The sequence below is a fragment of the Agelaius tricolor genome, unplaced genomic scaffold (assembly GCF_023055355.1).
Source record: "Agelaius tricolor isolate 1412-34295 unplaced genomic scaffold, bAgeTri1.0.p SCAF_23, whole genome shotgun sequence".
NCBI classification, from domain to species: domain Eukaryota; kingdom Metazoa; phylum Chordata; class Aves; order Passeriformes; family Icteridae; genus Agelaius; species Agelaius tricolor.
In genome coordinates, this window is record NW_027269283.1 from 1,168,400 (window position 1) to 1,183,288 (window position 14,889).

General features: G+C 52.7%; 1 protein-coding gene across 1 annotated transcript in view; it reads right to left on the minus strand.

The window, feature by feature from the left end:
- ZNF341 (zinc finger protein 341) overlaps positions 1–14,889 on the minus strand; it is a 22,072-nt gene continuing 7,183 nt past the window's right edge. Inside the window, exons 5-15 of the mRNA XM_071446629.1 lie at positions 13,875–14,099; positions 12,506–12,701; positions 11,561–11,645; positions 10,406–10,596; positions 8,944–9,131; positions 7,811–8,019; positions 5,091–5,187; positions 3,944–4,076; positions 3,059–3,170; positions 2,225–2,295; positions 1–1,075 (exon numbers count right to left, since the gene is read on the minus strand). Of these exons, the coding sequence (XP_071302730.1) occupies positions 576–1,075; positions 2,225–2,295; positions 3,059–3,170; positions 3,944–4,076; positions 5,091–5,187; positions 7,811–8,019; positions 8,944–9,131; positions 10,406–10,596; positions 11,561–11,645; positions 12,506–12,701; positions 13,875–14,099 (2,007 nt within the window). The 3' untranslated portion in view covers positions 1–575. The remainder of the gene's footprint in view (positions 1,076–2,224; positions 2,296–3,058; positions 3,171–3,943; positions 4,077–5,090; positions 5,188–7,810; positions 8,020–8,943; positions 9,132–10,405; positions 10,597–11,560; positions 11,646–12,505; positions 12,702–13,874; positions 14,100–14,889) is intronic.

Consider the following 14,889-nt stretch of genomic DNA (forward strand, 5'->3'; position numbering starts at 1 on the left):
TGAGGTCCAGGGTGTTTATAACTTGTAGTACAGACACGGTGATCTTTCTACTGAGACAGACAGAGAGAAGATACCAGACAGAAGTCTATTGGGATATTTCTGAACAGTGTTCCCAAAGGATCTCAGGATGAACTTGCTTCCACTAGGAAGGATGTTTGCTCTCAGAAGGGCCACCCAAATACTGGGCAATACAGTTTTTAGGCAGAAAAACCACAGATGGGACAGGCTGTGATTTGCAAAGCCACCTGATTTCAGCAGCTCTGTTTGTTGCAAGTCTGCATGGTCCTTCTTCTTCCCTGATTCAGGGATCTTTGTCTTTCTTGCCCTAAGCTGACCCGTGGTACAGAGGGACAAGAAATAAGGGAGCCACCCTCTCCAGTGCCTTGTAGGCATCAGTGGCCTCCAAGCAGTCCTCTGCCCAAGGATGGGAAGAACCAGTGGAGATGGAAGCCATTCCCTCCCATATCCATCTACCTCCCCAGAAGAGCTTTGGTCTTTTCCACAGGGATAAACTTGAGCACCAAGTGGGACAGTGCCAGCAGCAGCCCCCAGCCACACAGTGGCTCTGGGCATTGTCACTCAGAGGTCTGGATGTACACAGGCACAGCCAGCATGGTGCAGGGCCCATCCGAGGCTGTCTGCAGCTCTGCCAGGGCCAGGTTGGAGCCCATGCTGTTGGGCTGGCCTGGAACTAGCTCAGGGTCCGCAGCTCCTGACCCACCAACCACGATGGACAGGACAGCGTCTGACTCCTGGAAGGGCTCCTTGTTGGGGCCCCCCTCGGGGGAGCTGTCCCCGGCAGCGCCGTCCTTGAGCTCGGGCAGCCCCAGCGGCAGCCCCGCCTTGCGGCCCCGCGCCGCCCGCTTCTTCTGGGCCTTCCTGAGCTGCAGCTCCTTGTCCTTGGGCGAGCCCAGGCGGCACTTGTGCTCCCTCATGTACTTGTGGCGGGTGAAGCCCTTGCTGCACGTGGGACAGCGGTATTTGTAGTTGCCGGTGTGCGAGCGCTGGTGCTCCACCATGTGGGCGCGGCGGCTGAAGGACTTGTTACAGTACTGGCACTTGTGGATCTTCATCCCTGCACACAGAGGGAGTCGAGTTACAGCCAGCCATGCCCCAGGGAGAGCAGGACAGCTCTGGGTGCCACACAGGCTGTGCCACACACAGTAAATAAAGCTTGGTGGCTACAGCTTCAATGTCTGTGTTTAACCATAACCACTCGTGACTTTGTAAAGTCAAAACATGTCCTGGGCTGGGAGGGACCCCCAGGATCACCCATGGCAGCCCCAGCCCTGCCCAGACACCCCAACAGCCCCACCCTGGGCATCCCTGGCAGCTCCTGCAGCTCTGGCAGCCTCGGGGCTGTGCCCATTCCCTGGGCAGCCTGGGCAGTGCCAGCACCCTCTGGGGAAGAACCTTTCCCTGATGTCCAACCTAAACCCCTCTGACATAGCTCCAGCCATTCCCTGGGTCCTGTCACTGTCACAGAGGGCAGTGCCTGTCCCTTCATTGTCCCTCAGGAGGAAGCTGCAGTCTGCAAATAAATATTCTTGCCTCAAGTAAGAGCATTAAAATAGCACCAGAAAAACATGTCAAGTTAATTGTGATGAAAATGCAAAACAATCTTGAAATACCGTTTTTTCCAAGTGCATTTAGTAAATAAAGAAATTTTCACTTTTTTCCCCCTCCAAAATATGGGAATGTACAGTTTGAAAGAACCCATGACTGCACTATCAGCCCATCCCATCTGATCCCACTCTGCAGGGCCTTGGGCACAAGGAAAGATGTCCAGTTTTACCCCAAGAGATCAAAGTCTGATTGTTCCCTTGGGGCCTAGGAATAACTATTTGTCTTTATAAGAATTGGGAGCATCATTTTTAGAACACAAGAAGGCAATCAAATCCCATGAGATTTTCTTTTGCATGTGAGATGGGACTGGGGAGGAGTGGACAGAGCACTCTGAATGTTCACTTGACAGCAAGCAGACCAAATAATGCAGCTCAGCTCCTGAGTCTCATCTGCAGGTCCTGCCTACAGATTATATTGTCTTAGAAACCAGCCCAAAGTTTAGACATAATCCTGAATAGACACTCAAACAGGCCTGCAGCAAAACAAAGAGAAAAAATCTAAAGTTAGTAAATGATTCCTATTTCTCAGACTTAGTCCTTCTGTCACATGCTCCTACAGCACCACAGGGAATCCCAGTGACTGCATTCCCATCACTCACCTGAATGGGACAGAATGTGAGCCTTCAGCTTGTCAGGCCTGTTGAATTCTTTATTGCAGCCTGTGTGGCTTCTGCAACAACAACAAATGCTGGTGAGGTGTGGGAACCAGCTGAGGAGCAATGTACAGACAGACCCCAGACCATAAGGACATCCATGACCCCTCTCCTCAGCAGCACCTAGATGTTCCTCTTGGTGCAGCCTCAGCAGGAGTTCCACCATCTCAGCCTTTCTGGGGAGGAGCAAGGACTAAACAGGCTGCCACAGGGACATGTGGCTTTTCCTAAACTACACATGGTCTGTGTCTCACTATGAATGCTCTAAAATGCAGCAGGTTCAAGATCCCAGGTGGAGATAGAAGCATTTTGGAAGGAGGCATGAGGTTGGTTGGAGCAGGGAGAAGCCAGTCAGCCTTGGCTCTCTCAGAAAGTCCATGGATTTGGGACTGCACCTGCCAAAACTCAGCTCCTCTGGCTTGGACATTAGGTCCTAGGCTGTCACATGCTCTTGGATGTGACAAAATCATGTCACATGATTTTGTGACAGTGAGTGAGAGCTCATCATCCAGGGAATCTCTGTGGTCAAATAATGCTCCTTCTCTCTCTAGTGCCCCCCCCAAGCCTCCCATGAAGGTAGCAGTTATTTTACAGAGCTGATAAAGCAATAAAATGTGGCCCTACAGGAAGTCAGTGACAAAGAGTTGAGACTCTTGGGTTCCAGTTAACAGCACACAACATTCCAACCTCCCCAGGCAGCCTGGGAGGTGCCACAGTGTCCCCTAGGACACATGCAGGACACATTCCCCCCTCCCAACCCCACTCAGACACACTACATACGAGAAGGGACATTTGTATTTCTTGAAGGGCTCGTGGATGAGCATGTGGCGCTTGAGCTTGTCCTTGCGATTGAACGCTGCCTCACACACCGAGCACTTGAAGGGCTTCTCACCTGGGGAGGAACAGAGCAGGCCTCAGGGACACTGCAGCCACACAGGCTGCTCTGGCCAGGGACAGGCCAGCTGTGCCACACTAGAAACTTCCCTGCCCTATGGATAAATCACACAGAATTTGGTTGGAAAAGACCTTTGGGATAGAGTCCAAATTATAATCTATAACACCACCTTGTCAACTAGACCATGGCACTGAGTGCCACATCCAGGCTTTTCTCAAACACCTCCAGGGATGGCGACTCCACCACTTCCCTGAGTAGCCCATTCCAGTGCTCCATCACCCTTTCTGTGAAATTCTTCCTATGTCCAGCCTAAACTTCCAGCCTAAACTTCCCCTGGTCAACCTGGCACAGCTTTATGCTGTGTCCTCCTGTCCTGTTGCTGGTTGCCTGGGAGAAGAGACTGACCCCTACCTGGCTACACCCTCCTGTCAGGGAGGTGTAGACAGTGATAAGGTCTCCCCTGAGCCTCCTTTTCTCCAGGCCAAACAACCCAAACTCCCTCAGCTGCTTCTCAATAAAATAACAAATGGATGAGCACAATCTGTGCTGCACACTGCTCCTGCTCTCCAGGGCCAGACTCCTTAGCTGTGCCAGCACAGCAAGTGGGAAAGCCCCCTGTGTCCCCCATTTCTAACGAGTGCAGTGCTGAACCAAACCCACTGATCTGATACCACATTACAACAAACAACTCTGTCACTCCTGCTGCCAGGGCACAGGGCAGCCAGGGCTGTGGCACAGAGTGAGGAGCACTGGCAGCAGGGCAGGCGTACCCGAGTGGATGTGGGCGTGCAGCTTGAGGTAGTGCTCCCGCCGGAAGAACTTCTTACAGATCTGGCACTTGAACTTGCTGCCCCCGCCGTGCGTGGGGATGTGGCGGCGCAGGTACCGCTCACAGGGGAACACCTGCAACACACACACACACACAGAGATCAGGGGACAGCTGGAACACACACACACAGAGAGATCAGGGGACAGCTGGAACACACACACACACACAGAGATCAGGGGACAGCTGGAACACACACACACACACAGAGATCAGGGGACAGCTGGAACACACACACACACACAGAGATCAGGGGACAGCTGGAACACACACACACACACAGAGATCAGGGGACAGCTGGAACACACACACACAGAGATCAGGGAACACCTGGAACACACACACACAGAGATCAGGGAACACCTGCAGCACACACACCCAGAGCTCAGGGGGACACCTGCAACACACACCTGGAACACACAAACACACAGCTCAGAGCCAGCACCACACACAGGACACCGCAGAGCTGGCACAGGGGGTGTAGCCAGGATAAAACACGTAAAAATCATGGAATGGTTTGGGTTGGAAGGGATCTTAAAGATCAACCAGTCCTGCTGCTGTAAGCAGGGACACCTTCCACTATCCCAGGCTGCTCCAAGCCCTGGCCAGCCTGGCCTTGGACACTGCCAGGGCTGGGGCAGCCACAGCTTCTCTGGGCAACCTGAGCAAGAAGCTCAGTCACTGCTTTCCCAGGAAGGATGCACTGTGAAAACCTTCAGGATTGTATAATGAAGGTAGAGATAGGGCTTTAAAAATAAGCCAACAAAAATTCAAAACAGAAAAAGCGCCAAAAATTTCTTAAGAAACCCAGAAGCTGAAAGCTTGCTGTCAATTATGTAACACTGTGCTGAGCACCAGCATCTCAGAGGGATGCCCAGTCTGCCCCCAAAGCCAGCAGCAGGATGGGCTGGGCAAGGATCCCCAGCAATTCCTACCTTCCCCACAGAGTTAACTTCACTTTCTGCTTCATCATCATCTGTTATCCAAGCTCCTACTCATGGAGCTGAGGGTTCCTGTCCCCCTCAGAGCCCTTGCCAGGTGTCCAGGCCTGGCTCAGCAAGCCATGCTGACCATCCATGGTCAGCACTCACCTTCTGGCAGTGAGGGCAGGGGAAGTTGTGCGTTGCTGTCTGCAGATGGTGCTCCAGGGCTTCTGGGGTGGAGTATTTATTGACACACTTCACACACCTGCATGTGGAGAGAAAGGACAGAGCCTGTGAGCAAGGCTACTGCAGCAAACCCCACACCACAGGCACACCTGCCCAGCCCAGCCACCTTCCAGGGTGATCTTTGACAGGACTGATACAGAAAATAACCACTCAGGTGCTCTAAAACCTCAGCAACCCACATGCCAGTTCACACTCACACTTAGCAGCCTTCAGAGAGGGAGATGCTGGAAAAGTGGGTGGAGAAGCCTTTAAATGCTAGTGCACTTGCCACAGGCTGCCATGGGAGCAGCCAGACTTGAGCACATATTCCACACTGCTTCCTTAGGGAGACAAGCCTTAGGTAAGGACTTCACTTTCCTTCAAACACCTCCTTCCTTCCATCTTCACTGCTTGAAGGCATCAGCCCCCAGAGAAGGAGCTGAGAGTGGGGACACAGCATGGCAGGGTCACACATGCTGGCAGTGCTTCTGCCAGAGGGCTCTGCCAAAGCTGGCTGACAGCAGGCACTGGGACAGGCACCACCAGCAGTGAGGACAGGAGCACTCACACCCTGCTCCTGCTGTGAAACCCCTTCTCCCTAGGACAGACTAAAACCTCCTCAAGCTCAAGCAGGGCTCTGATCTCAGGGATCTCCACACAGAGATCAGGGAACACCTGGAACACACAAAGCAGTAGAACAAAGCTCTGTAGTGCAAGGATAACTAGAAACCATGGTCTAAGCAAGAATTAGCAGATATTTATTCCATGAAGCTCCCAAGTGACTCCATTGTCTCCTGGGCTTCCTACTCCCCCTGAACATTTCCATGGGCATTCCAAAAGCTATGTGGAGCTCTTTGTGGAACTCCTCACACCTTCCCTCCATGGGAGTAGAAAAGCTTTCCAAGGAACAGACCCTTTGGCAGCAAAGGGATAGGAAACTTTTTTCTGGGCACAGCTTCTACAACTGTTCCAGAGTGCAAGGCAAGCTGTATTCTATCACCATCTGTGTGGCAGCTCTCTTCTGGTCAGTGGGCAGTTTTCCTTATCTCTTCCACACCCACTCCTCCCTCAGGGGGACACCTGCTGATAACAGCCATTGAATGTCCCTGCATGGCTGATAAGAACTACAGCATCCCATTGGCAGATGGGAGCCCAGAGGGAGGAGCCAAGCATTCCTACCTGGATAGAATCTGGAGCTTCTGGAACACCAGCACAGCTTCTGCACTGGATTGCCCAGAGGAACAGCAGCTGCCTCTTGCCCTGGATCTTCAGAGGCAGAGACTGCACCTTTCTCCAGGATCCCTGCTCCAGCAGAACCAGCCCTGACACTGCAGGAGGGCTGAGCCACAATTCCAATGGTTCTGCTGCCAACAGCCTGACCCACAGGGTGTCAGGCTGGGTTCTGACTCTGGCACTGTTGGTTTAGTTTACTGCATTGTTTATTTTATCTTTTTATTTTCTTCCCTAGTAAAGAACTGTTATTCCTGCTCCTATATTTTTTGCCTGAGAGCCCCTTAATTTAAAATTTATAGCAATTCAGAGGGGTGGGGAGGGTTTATACTCTCCATTTCAGGGGAGGCTCCTGCCTTCCTTAGCAGACACCTGGCTTTCCAAACCAAGACAACAACCCACAATCCCTTTGCTGCAGGTGAAGAATCAAGGAAAGGCTGGGAAGGGCTTCCCTGGCTCTCTGACCCAGCCCAGGGCAGGTTCAGCTGTGTGTATTTGTCCTGGTTTAGGGTCCTGGTTCCCTGGGAACTTTGCTGCCTCAGCCAGCAAAAACCAACTAAATGCAAAGGAAAGCTCTCTCTCACTGTCCACAGAAAACACTGTCCAGGAGAAGGATTGTGGAGGAGTGAGTGCAGCTTCTGAAAACAAACTGTGCACTACTTGTCTCCCCCCTCCTTGGCTCTCAGAACCAGTCTTAAAGGTGCAAAACTTATTTCTGGGCTAAACAGATGAATGGGGATACAATTCAGTATCATAAAGTCACCCCAGGACACCATCTCACTCTTGACTGGTGATAAGAGGAGTTGCAGTGACAGGATCTTCCCATATAACCAATCCCAGCTTTTCACTGTCATTCAAAGAGACTCCCTGTAGCCATGATATTTTCTGAAAAATCCCTTTGCCAGGATTTTTCTCCTGAGAAGCTGAGAAGCCTCAGAGGAAAAGAAAACCAATAATTATCTGCTGCTGTGGAATGCAACAGGTGCATCTGTGATTGGTCTCATGTGGTTGTTTCTAATTAATGGCCAATCACAGTCCAGCTGTCTCAGACTCTGGTCAGTCACAAGATTTTATTATCATTCCATTCCACTTCTTTCCTTGTTAACCTTCTTATGAAATCCTTTCTTCTATTCTTTTAGTATGGTTTTAATATAATATATATCATAAAATAATAAATCAGCCTTCTGGAACATGGAGTCAAGATTCTCATCTCTTCCCTGGTCCTGGGACCCCTGTGAACACCAGCACAACTCCCTGCATTCAAAGTGCTTGGCCTTTGCAGTCTGATGGAGGGAACCCCCCATGTGCCACCTGGGTGTCCAAAACCACCAGGGCCACTGGACACAGGGCCCCCTGTCCCCTCTAAGGTCCCACCAAGCATGCTCTGCACCCACTCACTCCTACAAGCCTTGTGAGCAGCGATTGTACTGTACTTGTACACGGCCATGTCCTTCTTGGGGCTGTGCTGGGGCAGCAGGCTGTGTGAGTACTGGTGCACGCCCAGCTCGTACAGTGAGGGGAAGTCCTTGCTGCACAGGTGGCAGCGGTAACTCAGCTCCTCCTGGTGGCTCTTGATGTGCTCAAGGAAGGACTCCAGCTTCTGGAAGGTCTGGGCACAGGTCTTCACCACACATTTGTACACCTGGGGGAAGGGAGAGCAACTGGAGAGGCTCACCATGGAAACAGGCAGGGAAAGCCCTCTGCCAACAGGCAGAACTGCCTTCCTTTCTGGGAAGAAGCACACACTGTCAGGGCACACCCCTGAGAAAGCAAGGTGGGACATAAGGGTGTTGATGTGAGGGCCTGAAACCACTTGAGTGGGTGGGACCACAACACCCCAAAGTGATTGTCCCAGGACCCAAGAGCTGCCATTTACACTGAAAATTTTGGACTTTACAGAATCACAAAGGTTGGAAAAGACCTCCAAGGTCAGCGAGTCCAATCTTTGACAGAACACCACCTGGTTAACTAAACTACAGCACCAAGTGCAGTCAGTTATTGAACACTTCCAGGGAGAATGACTGCACCAGCTCCCTGGACAGCCCAGTCCAATGCCTGACAACCCTCTCAGTAAAGCAATTCCTCCTGATGTCCAACCTGAACCTCCCCTGGCACAGCTTGAGGCTGTTTCCTCTTGTCCTGTCCCTTGTGGGAACTGAGCCTGACTCCTCTCAAGAGTTGTGGAGAATGAGAAGGTCCCCTCTGAGCCTCCCCAGCTCCCCCAGCCCCTCTCCTCTGCCTTACTCTCTAGAACCCTTCCCTGCTCCACTGCCCTTCTGTGGGCAGGCTCCAGCACCTCTATGTCTTTCTGGAAGTGAAGGGCCCAGAACTGGACACACTTCACTTCTTTGCTTCCCCTTTAGCCACCCAAACCTGCTTGGCTGAATTTCTCACTCAGTTTTCAAAGGAGTTTCCAAAGCCACCCAGCTACAACCCTGAGAGCTGAGCTGCATGTGAAGAACTGGCAGCTCTGCAGACCAAAAGGCTCAGGTCAGACCCTGGTAATGGGTGCATTATATGGAGCCAATCCCAATATGCCACCCAGCCAGGCACCCTCAGTCCCTACCTGCTCATTCTTGTGCTGTGTCATGTGTGACTTGAGCTGGAAGTAGGTGTTGAACTTGCTGGGGCAGAACTGGCACTGGTAGGAGCTGTCAATGAGGACAACCTGCTTGGCCTCCAGCTTGGCTGCCTCGCTCTCCTCCAAGGGGCTCAGCTCCTGGGCCGGGGGCACCGCGTTCCTGGGGGGCAAACCTGGAGAGGGAGAGTCCCAGCCTGCCATGAGACAGCTCTGCAAGCTGCTCTGCAAGCCCTGTGCTGCCAGCACACACCAGGCCAGGCCCTCCTCCCCCTTCAAAGACAGCCTTTTCAGATTGCATAAATCTCACTAACAGGGTTGTTGAAAATTGGTTGACAGATTATTAAGGGCTCTGACCACTCCATCTTCCCCTCCCTAGCCCATTCTTTTTCCAGGGATATAACTGTGCTTTGTGGAGCAGTCAGAACAGGCCTCCTGTCACAGACATCTTTTATAAAAAATCCTTTCCTTAGGATTTTTTCTCCTGAGAAGCCAAGAGGCCTCAAAAACAAAATGTAAACAATGGTTATCTGCTGCTGTAGAATGCAACAGGTAGATCTATAATTAGTCTCATGTAGTTGTTTCTAATTAGTGGCCAATCACAGTCCAGCTGTCTCAGACTGTCTCAGTCAATCACAAACCTTTGTTATCATTCCTTTTCTATTCTTAGCCAGCCTTCTGATGAAATCCTTTCTTCTATTCTTTTAGTATAGTTTTAATATAATATATATCATAAAATAATAAATCAAACCTTCTAAAACATAGAGTCAACATTCTTGTCTTTTCCCTCATCCTAGAACCCCTGTGAACACCACCACAGCCTCCACCAGTGAACCAGAACCAGATCTACTCCCACCACTGGCAGGAGACAGGAGGTAAGATCCAGCCAGTGGTTCACAGTCCATGATGCACACAGAGCTCCAGTTGTTCCTTATCTTAGACATGACATTGCCACTGCATCCCCTCCCCTACCAGGTCTGAGGCCACCAGCAGAAGGGGCATCCAGACACGAGCAAGGAGCTCTCCTCTGCCTCAAGTATTTACAGGAGGGCAGATCCAGCCTGGCACAACCTGCACAGTGCAAAGCCAGAGCACTGGGCTATCCTAAACCAGCAGCTGTGTGTCCCCTGGGCCAGAGCTGCCAGGTGTGGCTTGTGCACTGCCAAAGCTGTACTGCCAGGGAGTGAGAAGGGGAAGACACCTGGCCCTGTTTGTGCACATACTGGGACAGAGTTTGGAGCCACTGTCCCCACCAGCACCTGCACCCACCACAGGGGTGTGAAATGAGCTGGAGCTCAGGAAATGCCACTGTTAGTGTGAGATGCTAAACACTACCAAGGAATGCAGACAGCACACACAGCTCCCCTCCCTCCCTGTGTGGAGGTGCAGAGACCTGCAGCCTCCTCACACCAGTGCTGTGCCCCACACACACCATGGCCAGGCACCACACCTGTGTTCTCCTCGTCCTCAGGCTGGCTGGGGTTCAGGGCCATGACCTGCACAGTGATGGAGTTGCGGGAGATGGTGCAGCCCAGGCCTGGAGGCCACACCTTATGGGTCTGCATGTGCTTCTTCACGTTGGACTTCTGGGCAAAGGCACGGCCACACACAATGCACTGGAAGGGCTTCTCACCTGTGTGACTGAAGGAAAGGCACCAGGTCAGCAGTGGTGGAGGCAGGAGACAGCCCTGCCTGTGGGGGACAAGGACAGTGCTGGGCTGATCACACCTGGACACACCAAACAAGGCTTTGAGACCTGATTCACCAGAGGAGGTGCAGTGGGAGAGGCCTGGGGAAATGAGGCTGGTGCACAGATAAAACACCTGTGGTCTGGGAATGACAGGGGATCAAAGGAAGAAGCAGAGAGGAAAACAGCTCTGCAGCAACATCAGGGTCCCTGCACAGACCTTGGGGACCTCATCATTTTCTCAAGGTTACAAGCCTTTCCTTCCCTGTCACCCTTCTCTCTCCTGCACACATCTTTTCTAGCTTGAAGCCCCCAGATCTGCATGAATGTGCCCTCCTTTGTCCATAGCAAAAAGGTCTTTCTACTCTGCCCTTCTGCTTCAAGAAAAAGTAAGAGTCCAGGCTGGGAAGAGGTGCAAAAACCACCACTTGTTCCTTCCCATCTGTTCTGAGTCCAGCTGACTCCACTGGGGGAAAGAACTCTGCAGATTTCAGCTTCCTCCTGCTAGGGAAAAGCTCTGTGATTAGAGCTCCCTGTATAGACACTGAGCTTGCCTTACACTTTGCTAACAGCAGCAAACAGGAAGGCTGCAGCTTGCTAGGGAGGGAGAGGAAAGGGAAGAGCAGAGGCAAGCAGTGGGAATGCTGCTACTCCAGTGATCAGGTGGCAAGAGGTTTGGCTGTCAAGGTCTCATCAGCAAGGAAAATAAGCCTCCAGTCCCAGCACATAATCAGCATGAAGATTACATCCACAATACAGCCTTCACTCCAGTCTCCTGGGGTGAGAAGAATGAAGAATCCCTCCCATTGCAGCACAGATTCTGGGACATTACAAACTGGGCTGCACAGACTCCCTCAGCAGAGCTGTGCCCTGCCCCAGCCCAGTGACTCTGCTGTGTGCAGGGCAGGGCACTGTTACCTCCTGATGTGCTGCTGCAGGTCAAAGTTCTTGGTAAAGGCCTTGTCACAGTATGTGCATTTCAGCTTGGGGGACTTGGGTTTGCCTGAAAGGAAGAGCACACACAAGAATGAGATCACGTGGCACAGCCCTGTCCCCACAGCTCACAGGGCCCTCACCTCAAGACATGACTGCTCAAGACCAATAAAGAGCTTATAGGAAGATAAGATCTGCCTGGCCAGACTGGGAAGTGGTTACAGGCACAAACATTCATTAACACAGCCTGAGACAAATCTACACATCCTGAGCAGTGCAGTCTGCTGGGGAGGGCATCCCCTCAGGCAACAACCACTGCCTTACAGGGACCTACAAAGCACCAGCCTTAAAGGTGCTCTGGGCATTGGGAAAAGACACAGCACGAGTGAGAGGAAGGGCCTCAGCCCTGTCTCTGCTATGAACCCCCCAGGTCATCCACCAATTTCATGCAAGGCCTTGTGTTCCCCTTCCAGAGCTGCACAGCCAATGCCACCCCTCAGGGAGCCCATGGCTCAGGAGCCCACTCAGGACAAGCCCAGTGATCCTCAGGGCAGGGTTGGAAGGGACTCAGGGACTCACCTTCCTGAAGCCCACTCAGGACAAGCCCAGTGACCCTCAGGGCAGGGGCTGGAAGGGACTCAGGGACTCACCTTCCTGCAGCCCACTCAGGACAAGCCCAGTGACCCTCAGGGCAGGGCTGGAAGGGACTCAGGGACTCACCTTCCTGCAGCCCACTCAGGACAAGCCCAGTGACCCTCAGGGCAGGGTTGGAAGGGACTCAGGGACTCACCTTCCTGCAGCCCACTCAGGACAAACCCAGTGACCCTCAGGGCAGGGCTGGAAGGGACTCAGGGACTCACCTTAGTGCAGCCCAGCTGGGACAAACCCAGTGACCCTCAGGGCAGGGTTGGAAGGGACTCAGGGACTCACCTTCCTGCAGCCCACTCTCGTTCTTGCAGCGGCGAGTTTTGGCAGCAGCAGGGGAATCAAAGGCAACCACAGAGCCTCCTCCTGCACTGCTCAGGGGGGTGGGAGCACTGGTGGTCTTGGCCTTGAACCCCTGCTTCCCAGGGCTGTACACAGGGGGAGAGGGGTACACTGGGCTTTCCACACACTGGCTTGGTACCTGTGAGAGGGCAGTTCATCAGTGGAACAGGTTTGCTACAGAGAATTATACCATGCCCTAACTTCCATCTCCACCCACACCAGGCTGCACTTGGGTTGACTCTTCTTCTGCCAAAGTGGATCAAATTTCTGGTTCCCCAGGCTACCAGTGTCTCTCTAACCAAAACTGACACCCTGCACAGTGTGGAACTCTCCTGCTGAACATCAAAAGCATCCAGAAGTTATTACAGCAGGAACAGGGCAGCAAAGAAACACTCTGAGGGAGCTGTCTTGTGCCCCATGTGTGCCTCATGCCTGGAAGAGTCTCTCATCCCTCTGGAGCAGGTTACCAGAACGGTCACTGCTGACCCTGTGGGTTCACACCAGTCCTGAAGCAGGGATCTCCAGGTCCTGCTGTCTGTCCTGGCAGGACTGCAGAAGGGAAGGAAGGCACAAGGAAACTCCAGGTGCCAAAGCACAGCTGTTTATGTCAGCATCAAAATTAGGAAAGAACACTTAAGAGACAGAGTGATCAGTCTGGGGTGATAGTTTAAAGGCATTTCTGCTGCCCATCCTGATAAATTAACACAGACCACTACTTATCCAACATCCCCATCCATTCCTGTCCACTGGCACTTCCAGATCAGATTCCAGTTACACAGGTAAGGATGCCACACCTCAGCCACACCCAGCAGCTCCTGTTGTGAAGGGCAGTGCAAATGTACAGACTGCAAACAAGCTCATTGAGATTTAGACTGGATTCTTCTCTCCACCTAAGCTGAAGTGTGCAGTGTGATGCTCTGTGCTTCTACAGAAGGTGAGGCCCTCACCTCTACTCCCTCTCACTCCCAACATATGCAGGTATCCCTTGGCCAGAAACAAATGTTCAGGTCTCCTAAGCCTGTCCTCTGTCTCTCTTAGCTGTTTCTCCTGTTCTCAGAATCATCATCATCTTACTGATCTCCTTCTGTTTGCTGCTTTCTCCCAGAGAAAATAATTGTTGTCAAATAACCCAGCCCATCTTCCCACACTGTAATTCCACACTCCTCAAGGCCAGATTGGATGAGGCTTGGAGCAATCTGATCCAGTGGGAGGCGTCCATCCCAAAGGCAGGGGATGAGTTTTAAGGTCCCTTCAACCCAAGCCATTGTGTGATTCTCTAAGGACACATCCTTAGGAGCAGCCCTGGCCTTACCTCCATGGGCGGGTACGGCTGCATGCCCAGGCTCTGGATCTCCACGGTGCTGGATGCTGCCATGGGAGCAGGGCCGCTGTACACCTCCACCACGCCGCTGCCGCCGCCGGGCTGCCCGGGAGCCGCCAGGCTGGGCGGGGGAGGCGGGGGCTGCGGCGGCGGGGGCGGCGGCGGCGGCGGCGGCTGGGACAGGTAGCCAGCCCCGGCGTGCATACTCAGGCTGCTCTGCAAGCACAGAGACACGGCGCGTTGGAAATGCAGCAGCCAGGAGCTGCACACATTCCCCATCCCAATCTGCCTGCGGGAACAGCAGGGATGTCTCAGCACACCACAGCACATCCCCCTGGCAGGTTGGACCACACTGTGCTGTGCTGGAGGCCTGGAATGATCTGCAGGTACACACTGCCTCCTCCAAACCCAGCCCTCAAGTGCCACTGCTTTTATTGATTTATTTTTAAAGGTTTTAATCATTCTGGTTACAAGGAATAGTTTAGAGCATGGAGAGTGTGTACAGCCCAGGCAGTCTGGGGAGAGCCCAAAGAAAGCTCCCAGGAGGAGAGGAATCCATGGAGTAAGCTGACAAGGACCCTGGAAGCCAATCATGATATGAGGGCTCAAAAAAGCTGGGGAGACCACATTACAAAGATCTGAGCATCCAGCAACAAACGGGTTTGTGAGCAACACCAAGCTGTGTGCTGCAGTCCAAACACTGGAGGGAAGGAATGGGCATCCAGAGGGATCTGGACAGGCTTGAGAGGTGTGTCTGTGTGAACCTCAGGGACTTCAACCAGACCAAATGCAAAGTGCTGCACCTGGATCAGGGCGATCCCAAGCACAGATGGGGCAGTGAATGGATTGAGGGCAGCCCTGAGGGGAAAGACTTGGGAGTGTTGGTGCATGAGAAGCCAAAAATGACCCAGCTGTGGGCACTGGCAGCCCTGAAAGCCAGCCATGTCCTGGGAGGCATCCTCAGCAGTGTGGGCAGTGTCCCTGGCAGTGGTCAAGGCCAGGCTGG